This window comes from Elephantulus edwardii, unplaced genomic scaffold (genome assembly GCF_000299155.1).
Source record: "Elephantulus edwardii isolate Elephantulus edwardi_28Jun2011 unplaced genomic scaffold, EleEdw1.0 scaffold00209, whole genome shotgun sequence".
In the NCBI taxonomy this organism is placed as follows: Eukaryota; Metazoa; Chordata; class Mammalia; order Macroscelidea; family Macroscelididae; genus Elephantulus; species Elephantulus edwardii.
The window spans coordinates 4,234,705-4,253,383 of NW_006399959.1; the positions used below are offsets into that span (position 1 = coordinate 4,234,705).

The 18,679-nt window shown below is 51.2% G+C and overlaps 1 protein-coding gene across 1 annotated transcript in view; it reads right to left on the bottom strand.

Moving 5' to 3' along the window:
• Positions 1-18,679, bottom strand: part of LOC102843483 (collagen alpha-2(IV) chain-like) — a 47,642-nt gene that overhangs the window by 25,467 nt on the left and 3,496 nt on the right. The window contains exons 8-35 of the mRNA XM_006897495.1: positions 18,401-18,430; positions 18,132-18,185; positions 17,828-17,884; positions 15,958-15,990; positions 15,810-15,842; positions 15,677-15,706; positions 14,370-14,399; positions 14,258-14,290; positions 14,135-14,170; positions 13,908-13,937; positions 13,785-13,817; positions 13,663-13,698; positions 13,219-13,251; positions 11,003-11,035; positions 10,263-10,292; positions 10,121-10,174; positions 9,976-10,008; positions 9,709-9,876; positions 8,697-8,828; positions 8,459-8,503; positions 8,173-8,214; positions 7,943-7,975; positions 7,360-7,422; positions 7,249-7,278; positions 7,116-7,175; positions 6,861-6,980; positions 6,609-6,653; positions 6,451-6,504 (exon numbers count right to left, since the gene is read on the bottom strand). Of these exons, the coding sequence (XP_006897557.1) occupies positions 6,451-6,504; positions 6,609-6,653; positions 6,861-6,980; positions 7,116-7,175; positions 7,249-7,278; positions 7,360-7,422; positions 7,943-7,975; positions 8,173-8,214; positions 8,459-8,503; positions 8,697-8,828; positions 9,709-9,876; positions 9,976-10,008; positions 10,121-10,174; positions 10,263-10,292; positions 11,003-11,035; positions 13,219-13,251; positions 13,663-13,698; positions 13,785-13,817; positions 13,908-13,937; positions 14,135-14,170; positions 14,258-14,290; positions 14,370-14,399; positions 15,677-15,706; positions 15,810-15,842; positions 15,958-15,990; positions 17,828-17,884; positions 18,132-18,185; positions 18,401-18,430 (1,410 nt within the window). The remainder of the gene's footprint in view (positions 1-6,450; positions 6,505-6,608; positions 6,654-6,860; positions 6,981-7,115; positions 7,176-7,248; positions 7,279-7,359; positions 7,423-7,942; positions 7,976-8,172; positions 8,215-8,458; positions 8,504-8,696; positions 8,829-9,708; positions 9,877-9,975; positions 10,009-10,120; positions 10,175-10,262; positions 10,293-11,002; positions 11,036-13,218; positions 13,252-13,662; positions 13,699-13,784; positions 13,818-13,907; positions 13,938-14,134; positions 14,171-14,257; positions 14,291-14,369; positions 14,400-15,676; positions 15,707-15,809; positions 15,843-15,957; positions 15,991-17,827; positions 17,885-18,131; positions 18,186-18,400; positions 18,431-18,679) is intronic.

Genomic DNA, 18,679 nt, shown 5'->3' on the forward strand with positions numbered 1-18,679 from the left:
TGGTCATTGTCCAACTCTCTGATGCATAACAAGTGATTGCAAAGACCATGGCCTGTATCAGATGCACCTTAGTCTCCAGAGAGACACCGTTGCTCTTCATGACAAGAATACCCAATCATATATCCCTTTTAAACAGTTCTCTCCCTCTTCTGTTTCAATGCAGTATACATCATTCCTCCCCTCCTTTTCTGTCTTCCCTCAACCCCAATGTCAGCCCCGTTTTACAACAGTGGCCCTATGCAATATTTGTCTTTTTGTGACTGAGATATTTCACTCAGCATAATGTCCTCCAGGGTCACCCATTTTGCATAATATTTCATGAGTTCCTTGTTTTTCAATGCTGCATAGTAGTCTATTGTGTGAATATACCAGAGCTTCTCTATCCTTTTGTTTTTTGATGGACACTTGGGTTGTTTTCAGCTCTTTGCTATTGTGAACAAAGCCACAATAAACATGAGTGTGCATATATCTGCTTGGGTGGTGGTTATGCTTTCTTTAGGGTAAATTCCCAGTAGTGGCATTGCTGGATCAAATGCTATCTCTGTTTGCAACTTTGTGAGAAAGCGCCATACCACCTTCCATAGCAGTTGCACCATTTTACACTCCCACCAACAGTGAATAAGGATTCCACTTTCTCCACAACCTTGTCAGCATTTGATGTTTGCTGATCTATTAAATTTGCTATTCTTACTGGAGTGAGACTATCTCATAGTTGCTTTGATTTGCATCTCTCTTAGAGCTAGGGATTTTGAACATTTCTTCATGTGTGTGTTAGCCATCTGAATGTCTTCTTTGGTGAAGTGTCTGTTCATATCCTGTGCCCATTGTTTAATTGGATTATTTACCTTTATCTTGCTGTGGAGCTTCACTGTTTTATAAATTTTAGATAGAAATCCCTTATCTGACATGTCATTACCAAATATTTTTTCCCCAGTCTGTGTCTTCCATTTTTACCCTGTTGGAGAAGGTTTTGAAAGTGCATGGGAATTTGATTCTTATTGATCTATGTCTGTTATCAGCCCGTCTCTTCAAGTTCCCATTGAATCTTTGTATTCCTTCAGCCCTGCATCTGCCCAGTAACCCCAGATGCGCTAGTGATTTCTCAGCTTCCTGTTTATCTGGCCCCCTTCTCCCTTCCCTCTTGAATATTTACACATATTTTACCCAGTTATCCTCCTTTTTCACAATAGTGGTCTTATGCAGTGTTGGTCCTTATAGGACTAATTTCACTCGGCATAATATTTTCTAGATTCTTCCATGTTATATAGTGTTTTACAAAATACTGTTGAGAGGGTTGGGTTTTAAGAGTTAACCTACCAAAAGGGGGAAAAAATCCCATTAAGTTTAATCATGAAAGGAGAAGGGGGTGTGCTGGGTTGGCCTACATGGGAGGAATTAGTATAATTAGGCACATGTGTCATTATTCTTTCAAGATGGCTGTCACTGGATGCTTGCTGGTCTTGGGAGCATGTGCAGATACGAGGGCCTTCAAAAATGGCCCTCTCCAAAACAACTGTGAGATATTATCTCACCCCAGTAAAAACAGCAAAATTTAACAAAACAACAAGGAAAAGAGTGAATTGGGGGGAGGGGTAGGCAGAGGGAAAAGTGCAGCAATGAATGACTGGAAATCCTAAGTTTCTGTAAACATCATTAAAATTAATTTTTTAAAAAAATGATCCTTTCCAGGGGAGCTCTTTCCAGATGGCTGCTCCTTAGAAAGCCATACAGGAATTACTCACATGGCACCTGATAGCACTTGGTCTGCTAAGCTTTTAGTCTGTTGGAAGTTGTAAGGTTGCGGAGGTAATTGAGTGTGTGTGCTTCAGTCCTGAGGGAGCTCTGGTGGCCTAACAGAAGGCGCACTGGTAACCCAAAGTGGTTCAAACCCACCAGCTGCTCCACTGGAGAAAAATGAGAAGTCTCTGCCCATGTGCTTTCCTGCCTCTGAAACCCTTCTGGAGGGTCAGCTATGGGTCAGTTCTGATTTACAATACCTGTGTTAACTGACTGTTGGCTTTTCCTAGATTGAAGCCTTCCTTTTAAGGGAAAATAATTCAGCACTTAATTTAAAGAGGGAAAGGAGATGGGAAACTTAGAAAGGTTGTGATTCAGAGCAAAGTTAGCAGTATCCTAGTTAATATTTAAAACAAAGTTTTTCTTCTTATTCCTTGAAAAGGTTATCCTTGATATAAGGCCTGACGGTCCTATTATTAATAGAAAGGAGTGCCCTTCACTATAGATTGTAGAAGCAAACCACAACAGTTAAAGGATTTAAACTTTGTAAAGTCCCAGAACACTTGATTGTGCTTATGCGAAACCTATACTTGGACCAGGAGGCAGTCATCAGAACAGATCAAGGAAAGAGTGCATGGATCAAAATTGGGAAGGATGTGCGCCAAGGATGTGTCCCATCTCCATATCTTTTCAATCTGTATGCAGAACAGATTATCCAGGAGGCTGGGGTCTATGCGGAGAAACGTGGCCATGGCATCAGTATTGGAGGTAGACTTATCAACAATCTGCGTTATGCAAAAGACACAACCCTGCTTGCTGAAACTGAGGAGGACCTGACGCACTTGCTACAGAAGGTCAAGGACTGCAGCCTTCATTATGGATTGAAGCTCAACATCAAGAAAACAAAGATTCTCACCACTGGGCTGATTGGCAGCATCACGATAGATGGTGAAAAGATTGAGACTGTTAACAGTTTCTGTTTGCTTGGCTCTACAATCAACACTCTTGGTACCAGCAGCCAGGAAATTAAAAGATGAATTGCATTGGGAAAGTCTGTTGTCAGAGACCTCTCCAAAGTACTGAAGAGTAATGATGTCAGTCTAGAGACTAAGGTGAGCCTGATACAGGCATGGTCTTCATAATTACTTGCTATGTATCAGAGAGCTGGACAATGACTAGGGATGATAGAAGGAGAATTGATGCCTTTGAGCTGTGGTGCTGGAGAAGAATATTGAATATACCATGGACTGCTAGAAGAACAAATAAGTTTGTCCTGGAGAGGGCAAAGCCAGACTGCTGCTCCTTGGAGGCAAGGATTCTGAAGCTTCGTTTTACATACTTTGGATATATTGCATGGCAGAATCAGTCCTTGGAGAGGGACATCATGCTTAGAAGGGTGGAGGGAGAGCGCAGGAAAGAAAGACCCTCGATGAGAAGGATTGATTCAGTGACTGGGGCAATAGAGGTAGGTGTGTCGGAGACAGTAAGATTGGCAAGGGATAGAACAGGATTTAGGGCAGGCGACTCAGCAACACGTAACAACAACAAAGTTATGTTCAGAATCATCTTTCTAGACTAAAATGACATTTCTCCTCTTTAAAGTACTATTAATGACATGTTTTGAAAATGCTTTCTTGCCTACTGCAGTGTATTCATCCAAGAATACGAAAGAAATTTTTACATCCAAATTACAAGATTAATTAATGCAGTAACATCTGGAAGGTTAAATAGAAAGAATTACGTTACAGTTATGTTTCATAACTTTAACAGATGAATCGTCATCATGAAAATTCATTCTTACTGCCATCAAGCTGGAACCAAGTTATAGCTGAAACACACTGGCCTCTGAGACTGGGGAATCTCCTAGGAGGAGGTTGTCCATTGTTGTCCAGAAGAGCACCTGGTGGACTTAGATGACTGGAGAGGGGTAGCTTTAGGGTCAGCAGCATGATTGCAGGAGGTGTGGTTTTCATGCCCAAGTCCCTACCTGCCCCTGCCCCAAGGCCACTGTTCAATATGATTTGCTCTCACTGCCTCCCCAATCCCAGGACAGCTTCTGGTATGTGGTCCTGTTAATGTCAGAATGAGTGTGCTACAGTGGATTATTTAATAGGGCTTTTCTGGTTGTTGTAGGTGGAATTCTTACCTCGTGGCTGGCTAGGACGATGCAAATGTGACGTGTGTGTCCCCTCAGGTTCCTAATCATGAAAATAGTGCCTCTAGGGAGAAGGCATACAAATAAGATGTGTAGGTTGCTAAGATGGGGTTGTTCATGCACATCCAAAAACTTCTTCAACAGGGAAAAAGGGAAGCCACAGACTGGGGGAAAGTATTTGGTAATAACATATCAGATAAGGGACTTATATCCAGAATTTATAAAATACTTGAGCACCACAACAAGATAAAGGTAAATAATCCAATTGAAAAATGGGCACAGGATATGAACAGACACTTCACCAAAAAAGACATTCAGATGGCTAACAAGCACATGAAGAATTCTCTAGCTCTAAGAGAGATGCAAATTAAAACAACTATGAGATCATCTCACCCCAGTCAGAATAGCAAAATTTAACAGAACAGCAAGCAACAAATGCTGGCGAGGTTGTGGAGAAACGGGAACCTTTTCTGGTTCCCACTGTAGGTGGGAGTGTAAAATGGTGCAACCACTGTGGAAGGTGGTATAGCGCTTTCTCAGAAAGTTGCAAAGAGAGATACCATTTAACCCAGCAATTCCACTACTGAGAATATACCCCAAAGAGACCATAACTGACATCCAAGCAGATATATACACACTCATGTTTATCCCAGCTTTGTTCACAATAGCAAGGAGTTGCACACAACCTAAGTGCCCATCAACAAATGAATGATTAGAGAAGCTGTGGTATATTCACACAATGGAACACTATGCTGCATTGAAAAACAAGGAACTCATGCAATATTATTCAAAATGGGTGACCCTGGAGGACATTATGCTGAGTGAAGTATCTCAGTCACAAAAGGACAAATACTGCATGGTGCCACTGTTGTAAAACAGGAGTGACATCGGGGCTGACATTGGGGTTGGGGGGAGAGTGAGAAAGATGGGTTCAATAATACATACTGCATTGAGTCAGATGAGGGAGATAACTGCTTAAAAGGGATATGTGATTAGGTATTTTTGTCATGACTGGAGTTCAGAGCGAAGGCTGCGTAGTGGAGTGGACCTGGGGGGAGGGATTGTAAAACAATGAAATAATTTTTATTTTACTTTTCCAAGGAGTAGTGTACTGGGGGAAGGGAGGTTTGGGAGAGGAGAAAAGTGCAACAGTGAATGAATGGAAATCCAGTCTGTAAATTTTCATTTAAATTAATAATAATTTTTTTTAAATGTGGTTGTTCAGCTTTGCCATCCTGCCAGGTTTAAACTGAGCAGGCTCATAAGAGCATCTCACTACTATTGAGAAAGAAGCAGCAGAGAGTATCGCATCCTGAGGTCCAGAGATTCCTGCTTGAATCAGAGACGAGGAGATGCAGTGAAATAGAGATGGTGGCAGTAAAGGAGGCAGAGAACAAGAAACTGGTGTGAGCTAGACCCTCTGTCTCATGGAGCCAGAGTCGAGCGCCTGGGCTGAGGCTTACTGGTGAGTACATGTAACAGAGTTGGCAGAACTAAAACAGTCTTTGTGAATACTTGCTCGATCCCGGGCAGGGCACAATGCCAAAAGGTCACAGGTCAGTGAGAGGCCTGCCTGAGAGTAGACTGGGAAGGGACCATCCTGATGGGAGAGCTATATCCTGAGTTTCCCCAATCTGAATTATAACCAGTTACTTCCTCCATCCTTTAAACACCGTAACTATGAGAAGTAAGTTCTGTGTGTCTATTGCAAGAAATTAGCAAATCTCTGGTGGCCTAGTGGTAAGGTGTTGTGCTGCCAACCCAAAGGCATGCAGTTCAGATTCACCAGCTGCTCCATGGAAAAAAGGTGGGCAGTCTCTCCACCCCTCTGCAATTAACCAAATCTGAAAACCCATTGGAGGGTGAGCTGTGAGTCGGTTCTAACTTGAAGTGCACAAGGAGCAGCAGAGTGGGGAGAGCTAAGGGAGGAATGCCTGGTATTGGCACTGATAGAAGATGTGGGAGTGTGGGGGCAAGTCAACCCTCATAGGAACCTCTTGTAGGATCTTTGTCAGCCAGATTCTAGCAGCTCCCACCCACTGCACTGTTTTCAGTGAACGAGTGAGGTGCTGGCCAGAGAGGCAAGCCCAGGCTGTTCCCCCACAGCACACAGAGATCAGCATGGAAACACAAAACCTTTATTGACACTGTCATTCCAAGGTGACCTCAGGCAGAGCAGCACCATGGCCATACCCAAAGTGACTGATCGTTGGGCAACACAAAGGCCAAGCCCTGAGACCGGCAGTCTGGGCTTGCATGCAGACACCCTCCAGGTGAGTAGTGGACACTCCACAGTCAGCACTTCCCAAATGGACAGTGGCCTGGGTGGAGGCAGAGTAGGACAAGCAGGGGATCAGGGACTTGGAGAAATTTTCACTTGTCTTCATTTCCCTTCCCAGGGACCTGCACCTCTTCCCTCCTCTGGTCTCTGAGGTCAGTTCCTGAGTGAGATGGTGGGCCCCCAAGTGTGGCATAGAGGTATGACATAGTGGATCAACAGCACAGCTCAGAATGGTGACATGGCAGCCCCCCAGTGTGGTACAGAGGGGCTCCCTCACCTCCATAGCCATTTCTCAGCAGGCCACTGCTGTCTCTTTTCCCCTCAGGCCCCCCTAAGACACACACAGACAAATTGGGGACACTTAGTGTCACCAAAGGACATTAGACACTTCTGCCCACCCAGCTTCTTCCCAGTCTCTGAGAGACCCCCACTCACCAAAGGGCCCAGCGCCCAGCTCTGGCCTCAGCTGCCCATAGTGCCCTGGAGAGAAAAGTGGCGCCCTGTGATTGATGGCCCTGTGCCAGCTCCCATCACCTCCCATCTCAGTCGGCTCACTTTCAGGCATCTCTGCTCTGCTGGCCTCTTCCTAGGCCCCGATCTCTCTGGCTATTCCTCAGTCCTCCCAGCCCACCCTCACCCCAAGAGCCACCTCCCTCTTCCATTATGCTCTTCCACATATCCCCTTACCTGGCTGGCTCTCAACTCCTGGGTAGGGACCCCTGGCTCTGGGTGCATATCCTGGCTTAGAGGCAGCCCCCCAGGGCTTAAGGGAGGGCCAGGGAGAGTCTCCAAGCGCTGAGGCCTGACCTGCAGGAGGAAGGTCACAATAGGGGTCACTGTGTCCACTGGAGCTAAACATGGGTGCCCAGTGGCCCCTTTCATCCCCTAGTGCCCCCAGGTCCTTACCAACATCCACCTGCACTCTAGACACACAAGTCTTACCATTTCCTTCAGGGGATGGGACTGCTACTTTGGGGTATGCCAGCACCTCCTCTCCATATCCTACAAGAGAGGCCCATGATCCTTGGGCTGGCCCCTACTCTTCCCCAACCCTTGACTTCTGAGTCTAACTCACCATTCCCAAAGCCATTGGCCCCAGGGAACCCTGGAGAAGCAAAAGGAATGTCAGGGGCAAGTGTGGAGCCCTAGCCCAGCAACCCCACAGCCAACCCGCCCCTTCAACTACCTGGTTGTAGGCGGGCCTCAGGGAAGTCTCCAACTCCCAGACCACCATTCCTGTAGTCAAAACCTGCCAGCGATTAAATTATAGGGCTGGGGGTGAGGGGCACAATGTATACCCGTCAGGGTGCTTGGCATAAGTAAGTTCCAGTGGCTGGAACCCACCCACCATCCTCAGAAGCAATATGGGCCATGTCCTTCAATATAGAGATGGAGGGTCACTGAGCCAGAATCCACTCAACTGTTGTTTGTGTGGGAAGGAGAGGCAGGCAGACAGACTACCCAGAGACAAGGACAAGGACCTTCCACTGACTATGCACTCTCTTCTCCCCACGCTCAACTAACAGCCCCTATGCCACCTTCAGGGTCACCTCCACCAGGAAGCCTTCCCAGCCTTTCCTCCATCTTCATCTGAACTTTCCTTTCTGCCTGGCCTCAGTCTGTCATTCTGCCTTCACCTAAGATGGGGTCCTACCTTGTTCTGGACTTAATTATGGCCCTGTGAGGAGACAGGCTCAGAGAAAAAATAGAGACAAGGGGATGGATGATGGGGTTTATAATGCCTGGAAGTGGGGGCCCAGAACACTCACCGACTTTCTGTGGCTTGAGGCCACCACTAAAGCCTGAGGGTCAGAAAGAGAGATGGGTGTCACTCTGTCTCTGCTGTGCCTGACCCCAGCAGCCACCACCCCCTAGCAGGGAAGGAAGGAGGGAGGGAGGGAAGGAAGGAGAAAAGGAAGGAAGGAAGGAAGGAAAGAAGGAAGGAACGGAGGGAGAGAGGGAGGGAAGGAAAAGACGAGTCAGCAGAGGGCCTCCTCACCCAGGTCCACTCCAGGTCCATGGCCATCTGAAGGGTAATACCCTATGAGGAATATAGACAGAGATCAGTGAGGAAGGATTGGACACTGTTTAGGGATCAAGAGTGCAGGAAGAAGGTATGGAACTGGAGGAAAGGAGCATAGAGGCAGCAAGAGAGGCTGAGGGTAGACTGAGAAGGACTACCTGGTACCAGGTGTTGAAGCATGGTGGGAAGCAGACAAAAACAAAGTGTCTCGGTGGATGCAGACATCCTCTGGGATGTGGGGTGTGGGGAGATAGGCTCGTACCTGCTTTCTGAGGTTTCAGTCCCCACTGGATGGCTGGGGTGGGTGCTAGGAAGAAAGCAGAGGAGGAGTAAGCCCAGGAGGAGGGGTGGGTGGATTGATCCTATGGGGTCACAGGGGTTGCCAAGGCCAGAATTTAGGCTCGTCCTCATCTGGTTTGCTGTGTGACACACTCGACATAAGCTGTTGTCTGGGCTATAGAACTCACCCCACCAGGCAGACCTCCTCAGCCACTACTGACCTGGGGGCTTGCCATTCTGCACAGGGGGAGGGGTCTTGGACTTCAGGCCCCAGCTGCCCCTTTTCTCTGAAGGAACCGCTGGAGTCGGGGGCCTTGGGTGGAGCAGTGGGGGTACCCCTCCATTGCAGGGACCTGTGATGGAAGGAGAGTGGGAGGTGAACCAGGTGAACTCCTCCCCTAAGCTGCCCTCTTGGTTCAACATGGACAAGCCACTAGCCTGTTGTGGATGCTGAGTAGACCCAGCACTCAAAGTGGGGCTTGGCCAACCAGAGCCTGGGACCACAATGCTGACTGGCTCTGATGGTCAGAGAGAGATGGCTGGTGGCCAGTTATGGGCATGGTCCAAGGCCTCCTACTGTGATGTCTGCCGTTTGTCTATCTAGCCTCTCCACCTTTCAGCCACATCCTTCCCACCTGCCCCTGTCCTTGTCTTGACTGCCTCACATGGCCTCCAGCCCCTTTCTGTTGCCATCAGGGAGGGAAAGCAGGGTTGTGAGGGGCAGTGCAGAAGAGGCACTGGGAAGCAGGGGTGCACTGGGCCAGGACCATGGTGGGGTTTCACCCACTCACTTGTCTTCTGGGGCTTCAAACTGCCTTCCATGCCTGTGGAGAGGACCGGAAATCAAAACACACAAATAAGAAAGCATTGTCATTGAGAAGTTCTGATCCTGACTCAGCTGGACTCTAGGAGAGACCTGCCCTCAGGGTTACCCCGTAAGCAAGGTGTGCTGGGCCCCCTTGTGCCTTTCCACCAATCTGCCAAGCTGTAGTGCTAATTTTTCCTGCTATCCAACAGGTCAGCAGTTCGAACACCAGAGCTGCTCTGAAGGTGAAGAAGCAGCCCTGGTGGTCACACTCAGTGCGTGGCTACTAATCACAGGTCGGAGGTTGTGAGAGGAGATGAGCAGCCTCGTCCTTCTATCTAAATGGAGAGTCACCGAGTCAAAGTGGACTTGTTTACTGGCTAACCCACCCTGGGCTGTCATACTTACAGAATCAAATCATCACTGACCTTTCAGTTTGCAGCTGAGCTTTAACCACTTTCCCACCAGGGCTGAAAGGACTTCCTTTAATTCCATCCCTAGCCCTGGGCACCCTGCTCCCTTCGGCACCCCCAGGCCCGGCTTGCCGCCCTCACCTGGTGGGATGCCTAACCTGTCCCCATTCCCTGGCAGGTATCCTAGGGAGAGGAGTAGAGCAGGGTATGAGGGGACCAGCTGGGGGCATAAAGGATATGGGGGTCTCTAAGGTGACAGGGAGAGGGGCAGCCTGGCCTCACCTGGTTTCTGAGGTGTCATGACCGCTCCCAGGCCTGGGGAGAAAGGGATAAAGGCTGGGAGATACGCTAACTCCTCACTACCCCTTCCTGCCCTGGCACCCACTCTTCCAAAACTGTGGGTGCCCCAGGCTCCAGCTTTCCTCACCTTGCTGGGCACCTGCTCCAGGCAAGGCTCTGGATCCCAGACCATTTCTGTACCCTGGGAAGATAGGGAGGGTGCTGTAAGGGATATGAGTGGGATTAGGGGGCAGTGCACCATTTTAAGGGGCTCAGAGGAAAAGACTCACCTGGCTTTAGAGCTTTCACTCCTCTGATTCCTGGAGAAGAGATGAGAGCAAGTGAGGGACCCCACCTCAAGTCTGGAATCTGTTCCCCAGTGCCCACCATCCCTACCTAGCCCATGGGGACCGCAGGGCCTGAGGGGGTAAGGGGCTGTCTTTTCCCCCAGCTTGAGCCCACTCACTGCCATCCATTGCACTCCTCCCTGGAGGGCTGAGAACTGCCCTCGAGATTCTTGAGGTTGCGATCCTTATGGACCAGACTTCCACAAAGAGTGACCAGTGGGTTCATACTGATAAACTTTTGGCTAGCCACTCAGTGCTTTAACCACTGGGCTACCTGGGCTCCTCCCCACTTTGAATCTAGAGACTCTGGAGCCCCCACCCCTCCCTCTACACTCTCTGAGGAAAGTGGGCATCCATGAGAGGATCCTCAGAACCAGAGCCAAGCATCCACCTCTCTATTCCCACCCCAGCCTCACAGACCTGCTCCATAGCCATTCTGAGCTGGGGGGCCTTTGGAAAGAGGGAGTGTAAGTGGGGACATTAGGGCCCTGGATGAGGTCAAGGTGAAGGTTGCCCTCTAGGACCAAACTGGAAGCCAGGGATCATGGATGCTCCCTGCATACCCTCAGATCCTGACAGTCAGTACTGCCTGTCCAGACATTTCGGGCCCACCCTGCCACACTCTGAGCCAACCCTGATTTCCAAATTATTGGAAGGGGGCACAGAGGCAGAGCTAGTCTCACCTTGCTTCTGGGGTTTCATGCCTCCTCCAAGACCTGGGGAGGGAAAAAGAGGGGGTAAGGGACCTGAGCACCTCACATCAGGGTTTCCCAGAGCCCCAACCCGGAACTTACCTAATCTATAGCCATTTTGAGCCACAGAGCCTGTGTGTAGAGAAAGTGGGAAGGAAGATGTTTGAGTGTGATATCAGGAGGGGCCAGTCGCTAGAGAAGGACACCATGCTTGGAAAAGCAGAGAGCCAGAAAAAGAGGACCCTCAGAGGTGAATTGATGCAGTGGCTGCCATGATGGCTGTGAGCATGCAGAGAGGGTCCACAGTGGGCCTGGGCACAGCAGAGAGGGTCCACAGTGGGCCTGGGCACAGCAGAGAGGGTCCACAGTGGGCCTGGGCACAGCAGAGAGGGTCCACAGTGGGCGTGGGCACAGCAGAGAGGGTCCACAGTGGGCCTGAGCATAGCAAGGAGGGTCCACAGTGGGTGTGGGCACAGCAGAGAGGGTCCACAGTGGGCCTGGGCACAGCAGAGAGGGTCCACAGTGGGCGTGGGCACAGCTGAGGGGTACACAGTGGGCGTGGGCACAGCAGAGATGGTCCACAGCAGGCGTGGGCACAGCAGAGAGGGTCCACAGTGGGCGTGGGCACAGCAGAGGGGTCCAAAGTGGGCAGGCATGGGTGCAGCAGAGGGGGTTCCACAGAGGGCATGGGCACTGCAGTGGGGATCCATCCACAGCAGGCGTGAGTATAGAAGTTGAGCCAACCAGGACCAGCAGGGTTTCCTTCCGTTGTGCCCAGAGCCGCTAAGGGCATCTAACGATAGCAACTCTACATGGATGACTGCATACAGACAAGACCCGAACCCAGACCCACTGCAAACCCTCGGTACAGACTCAGTGGCCTAGCCCAGGAAACAGTTGTTTGCCATAGGACTCAGGGCGGATCATGGCTACCCTAGCAGAGACTCCAGGCTGGGTCTCTAATAAGAAACCCTTGTTACAAGTGCTCCTTTCTGATCAGTGTGGGGCTCTGGCGGGCACGCGTGGCACATTGAGATCAGGGACCAGGGAGGAAGCAGATCCCAACTCCCATACCAGCAGCAGTGTCATGTGCCCGATCACACTCCCCTCACACTCCTGCCCCTTGCAGTCAGCACTGTCAGTGACCCCACTCCTCACACTCCACTGTTCATCTCCTCAGGGGAAGAACAGGCAGCAGGGATGTGCTCAAGGTTGGGGTCCCTGGGCCTCCCCTCCTCTCTTCCTCCACAGGAACCCCAGACACACTGGATTCAGGAAGTGACTGTGGAACCCTGCCCGGTGCAGGCAGAAATGGGGCTGAGCTGGCTTCTGGCCTTTCACATCCCCTCCTAGACCTGGGGAGGGACAGAGAGGCTGACCCTGGCCCCACCTGTCTTCCTGGGGTGCTGTTCCTTCAGATCTTGTTCTCATCTCCTCTGCCCACCTCCCAACCCCTCAGGGCCTGGCCCAGTAGCCACACCTGGCCAATGGGCTCCTAGCCCATTTCCATTACTATATCCTGGGGAGGAAAATGGGTGTGAGTGGGCCTGGGGAGAAAGTCTGGTGGAGGCAGAACTTTTCTCCTCCCCGGCTTCCAATGTCTACCCCCCACTGCTGAGGGGTCTGCCCCCCACCGCTGAGGCCGGGGTAGAGGCAGAGCCACATCCACCTCCAGTCACGACCCAGTTGGCTGCTCTGACCCCTCCCTCCGAGAAGGCAGATTTCTAAACTCTCCCCTATGGCACAACTTACAACCAAACAATAGACAAGTTTATAAGGTGAATAGTAACACCAGGGAGGAACTGGTTCCTTAGAACAATCAACCATCTGAGATCAGACGGGCAGCATTTGTCCAGGTAGAAAGCTCCGAAGGCAGAAAGGGATAGAAGGGTGGATGGAAATGAGAATCACAAGGGGGAAGTGGGTAGTGTGCTATCACCATGTGGGGGCTATAATTAATGCCATAAAACATCTGTAAGAATGAAGACCTAGAAAACCAATTGCTGTATAAATTTTATCTAAAAGCAGGACTGAGAAAAGCAGCAGCTAGGTTCTTGTCTCTGATGTCCCCACCTGGCTGGGCTCCTGCTTCAGGAAAGGTCCTGTCTCCTAGTCCAGTCCCATAGCCTAAACAGAGAGATGGAGGGATGATTGGTGGTGCTTAGAGATTCAAGGGGTTCACAGCTAGAGATAAAAGCAGGGCTCACCTGGCTTCTGGGGTTTCACATCCCCTCCAAATCCTAGAGGAAAGATGCGGAGCAGGTGAAGGACTGGGAGTTTCCATCTCAAGCCCCATCAGCTCCTCCCCAACACTGCGCCTACCTGCTCTGTAGCCACTCTGGGCTGCTGGGCATGCAGGGAGAGGGCAGGGTAAGCTGGGAGGTTTGGAATCTCAGCTGAAATTGGGGTGTAGAACCCCTGGACACATCTCTTCCTCCTTCACTTCCACTTCCCACCACCCCTCAGTCCTGCCCTTAAAGCCTGGGAAGAAGACAGTCAGGCCCTGAGACCCTTCATGCGAGGAGACAGCGTGAGAAGGGGCTTCCTGGATCAGCTGACAAAAAAACCCTAGGGTCTGCCGCTTCACTGTCCAAGGCCTGAGAGAGGGAAGACCCCAGGCAGGGACCCCTACCCAGACCCCCCACTCTTACCTGGCTGGGCTCCCAGCCTGTGCCCGTTCCCAAATCCTGGAAGACAGATGAAAGGAGAGTGAGAAGGGACACTTGGTTCTAAAGGAGACAGAAGGAGGCAACTTGGGTGTGTGTGGGCTCACCTGGCTTCTGAGGCTTCACAACCCCTCCATAACCTAGGGGAAATGGGGTGTGACTTAAGGACCCAGGATCCTCCAAGTCACCCAATAACCCTATCTTCCTGAAGCAGTCCTTCCCCCCAATACCTGCTTCATATCCATTCTGAGCTGGGGGGCCTGTGAGAAGAAGAGGGTGAGGAAGGGAGTTTTAGACCTGGATGAAGTGAAGTGAAGAGAAGGTCCTCCCTCAACCAAGAATCTTAGAGGTTCCCTCCCTACTCCCCCTAGTTATTCACCAGTCTTGCCCTTTAAGACATCCTAGATGACCCTTAATTGTCCCCACCAGACCCCAGGCCCACCCTTGCTCTGCTCACCTGGCTGGGCTCCCAACCCGTGCCCATTCCAGAATCCTGCGGACAGCAGGGTGGGGTGTGAATAAGGGGAGGAGGCTCTGGGTCTTGGAGGTACAGAGAGAAGCAGGGATAGGTAGAGCTTACCTGGCTTCTGAACTTTCATACCCCCTTCAAGACCTGGGGAAAGACAGGAAACAAGTGAGGGATCCCACGATCCCCATTTGGGGGCCTCCCAGCACCCTGGGCCTGCTCCTACCTGGTCTATAGCCATTCTGAGCTGAGAGTCCTGGTGGAACGAGAGAAAGGGCAGCGGGGTCAGGGCTGTCTATTGTTCCCCCCACAAGGCCAGGCCTCTTTGGCTCTAACTCCAACCCCATCTATCTATATCAGGGCATAGTGTGTTTGGTGCATGCTTGCGCAAGGAGATGCCATTTAGGCTGCCCCCACCCCCTCTGCCCCTTGGCCCTGACCCCCTGGCCCCTACACCCTCTAGCTGGCTTGGTGACCTGGTTTCTGCAAACTATGTCCTGCTGGTGTCCCCAGCATCTCCCTCCCACTCTAGTCCTGGTGGCTCCCAGCAACCACATGCACATATACCAGACACTACCAGCCACCCCAGGACTCCACACCCCTCTCCTGATTCTGAGGACCCCTCACTTCCTGCACTCCCCTCCTCTCGCTACCCCTTCCCAAACCCCCTTCTGAGTCGTTTTTTCTCTACCCAGCCCTTCTAAGGAGCCATTCTCCTTTGTACCTATGCTCTGTCTGTCCCAGCCCCATCAGCCACACAGAGTCTCCAAGTTGGAGCCCAGGTTTCTCTGGAGATACCACATCTGGATGCCTGGGTCCCATCTCCTTAGGAGTCACCACCCCAACACGTCAACTACCCAGAAAGGAGGATTCCTGGGTTCTCCTTTCTCTCATAGGCATACCCAATCAGCACAAACTCCTCCCAACCTGACCTTACAGCTGATTCTGGGGCCTGTCACCCTCTCTGGTCCCCTCCCCATTCTCCAGGGGACTGTGGCCAGCTGTCTCCTACTCATATGTCCTCTTGCCGTGCTGGCCCAGCAGCACTGGCCACCATAATGTATCCACCATGTGTTCCAGCTGGCCTTCCTTCCCATCAAGGCTCAGGTCCTGGGGGCCCATCTCCAGCAGGGAAACAGAAAGAGGTATGGCCCACAGATGCTTGTTGAATGAGCAAGCAACAAGAGAGTGGAGGAGACGTGAAGGTGGAACTCACCTGGCTTCTGAGGTTTCAGTCTTCCCACAGGGCCTGAGAAGGAGGAGAGACTGTCCAGGAATACCCTTGCCTACCCCCACTGTAACTCAAGAAAGGATTTTTGGGAGCTCTGGTGGCCTAGTGGCAAGAAGCTGCACTGCAATCCCAGAGGAACACGGTTCAAATCCACCAGATGCTCTGCCAGAGAAGGAGGCGCAATATCCTCCTGTACCAGTCAGATCTAATTTGACGGTACACGCACACAAAGTAATAAAAAATAAAAAAAAAATTAAAAAAAAAAAGAAAGGATTTTTGTGTCCAGAACCCCAGAGCCTCACCTGGCTGAGCTCCCAGCCCATTCCCAAATCCTGGCAAGACAAAGAAGAAGGGAATTAGGGGCAGGAAGGGAGGCTCTGAGACTTTGGAAGTCACAAAGCAATAATGAACAGACAGGGACAGAGTGGGGCTTACCAGCCTTCTGGGGCTTGCCACCACCCACAAAGCCTAGAGGAGAGTGGAAGAACAAATGAGGGACCCAAGGGGCCTTCACCTCTGTGCCTGGCCCCTGGGATTCTAGCCCCCCGGACCCCCTGCCTCTCTGCCTTCACCTTTCTCCTACCTGGGCCAAAGCCACCTGGAGCTGCAGGGCCTGCTATAGGGAAGACACAGAAAAAACTTAGTGGCATTAAGTGTGTTGGCAATGAGGCTGGGGGCTGACTGAATCCTAGCTCCCGTTACTTTGTCCCATGATCCCCTGTGCTCCCCACACCACCTCTCCATTCAGGCAGGCTGAGGCCCAGAAGTGGGGAAGTGACTGTGGGCCTGCCCCTTCAAAGAGGCTAGGGAGGGGTATGCACCAGGTCCAGCTATACACCTTCCCAGGTCTCCCCTGTCTACAGACTTACTGCTATGTGCAGTCCAGTCCTCTCTGATTCACAGCCACCCCAGGGACAGAGCAGAACTGCCCCACAGAGTGTTCTATGCGGTGCTTACAGCAGATCCCCAAGGGGATGTTGCTTTTGGGAGCAACTGGAGGTTTGGTACCACTGACCTTTAGGTTCATTACTGAGCACGTAAGGCTTGTGAGACCAGGGCTACTTATTAGATTTCCTAAAAGCTGTGACAACCTAGTGGCAAGAGGTTGTGCTGCAATTTCAAAGGCACACAGTTCAAGGCCACTAGCTGTTTTGCAGGAGGAAGGTGGACAATCTTCTCTCATGCAAGTAACTGCTTCTGAAAACCCACTGGAGGGTCAGCTATGGGTCAGTTCCAACAAATAGGTGTCAAGGAGCTCAAGTATTGTTGTGTATAAAATTCTGGGCTGTTAACTGAAAGGTGGACAGTTCGAATGTACTAACTTCTCTTCAGGAGAAAAACAAGGCAACTCCCCACTATAAAGGTGTCACGGCCTTGGAACCCTACAGGGCAGTTCCACAGCGGTGGACAGTGTTGCTTTGAGTCTGACTGTGATGCTTGCAACTGCTTTTTGGCTTCTCTTACTGTTGTTGAGTCAGAACCTCCAGAAGATTTTCAGACGCCATAAATTAAACCGGAGCCTAGGGCCCATTTCTCTCGCTCTCTTTTTTAAAAATATTTTTTTTATACTGGTTTACTTAACAAAGTTTGTATACATTGTTTCTCACACCGGATCTTTCCCATTTCCTTTACCCACCCCTTCGTCTACCCATCAAATAGGGCGACCCTGTGATTTACCCCTGCCCATCCTCACCCCCCTACTTCTCCCTCTTCCACTTGGATCCTCATACACCTTTTATTAGTTATTTTTCTGTTTCTTAAATAGCTCATCTCTCTTATGGTGGATTCAAACCACCCTGCCTTTGGTTTGACAGGGCAACTCCTTCCTCAATAGGGCTCAGATTAGACAGTTTCTTCCCATCTTGTGTTGGAAAATACTCCATCAACCTCTCACCAAGTGTCTGGGAGCAAATGGAAGTGCTTACAAATAAGGCCTTTCACTTCCCGCTGTAAACTTCCAAACCCTAAAGATGTGGCCGGAAGTCCTTAGAAAACGTCTAGCTCTCCCCTAGCTGTAAGCCCCGCCTCCGCCACAGGCCCCGCCCCGGCCTGGCCTCTGTCCCACCCATAGGCCCAACCCCACCAAAAGCCCTACCCCTGTCATAGGCCCCGCCCCAGCCATAGGCTCCGCTCCAGCCCTGGACCTCGCCTCACCCACATGCCCCGCCCCATCACGGTCTCCGCCCCTGTCATCGGCCCCACCCCATAATAGGCTCCTTCTTGGTCATAGCCCCCGCCCTCTCACTTCCTTCCCTTGAATCATTTCTTTGATCCTTACTCATCTCTGTGAGGGCACACTGGTTATTGAGCTTGAGGGCTGAGCCCATGATGACAAGACAGGGTCAAGCGTGCCCAGCTCCGTGTCCTCAGTGGCCCTAGCTCAGGGTAGGTGTTTCGGAGGCATTCATTGATGAATGAGCCCCAAAGAGCTCGATGAGAGTCCCTAACCTTACTCTCACACTGATCCTCACCTGGTGGGGCTCCCAGGCCGTTCTTACCACTACTGTAACCTAGAGAAGAGAAACCAGGGGTTGCTGAGGAGGAGCTGGGTGGGTCTAGAGCGCAGAGCAGGGCAGGGGCTGGGGCCCTGAGTCACCGGGCTTCTCTGGCTTTTCACATCTCTTCCCAAGCCTGGGCAGAGACCAGAGAGCCTGCGCCCAATGAAAACCCCACCTACCCTCCAGAAAGCAGTGTTCTGCCATCCCAACCTTAGACTCCCTACTTTTTAACCCTAGAGCCCCACCTGGCACACCTCACCTGACTGGGCTCCAGCTTCCGGAAAGGCTCCAAGCCCATTCCCGTTGCCCAGTCCTGGAGGGATTGGGGAATACAGATCGGGAAGGAGTAGGGGAGGCCAGTTTGCCCAAGGGTACATGGACACAGGGACAGGGCAGAGTTTACCTGGTTTCTGAAGTTTCACACCCCATGAAATGCCTGAGAATGGGATGGGGCCTGTGAAGAAGCCAGAAGCGCCTCAGCTGCCTTGAACCCAAGCATATGGCCCCAGCCCCCAGCAATTTCCCTACCTGGTCCGTGGCCGTTCTGAGCTGCAGCCTCTGTGGGGAGAGGGGCACAGCGGCTGAAACTAAGTTTCCCACCCCTAGAGCCTGATGCACCCCTAGACAGTTCCCTTAGCAAGCAGGCCTAGGGTGCAATTCTGGAAGACCCTCCAGGCCCAAGACCATAGCAAGAAGCCTATTGCATCCTGTCCTGAGAAAGCATAGGCAGACAGGGCAGAGGTGGGGCTGAGGAGGGGGGACATGAGGACGGATGTGGGGGGAGATAAGGGTGTGGGGGAGATGGGG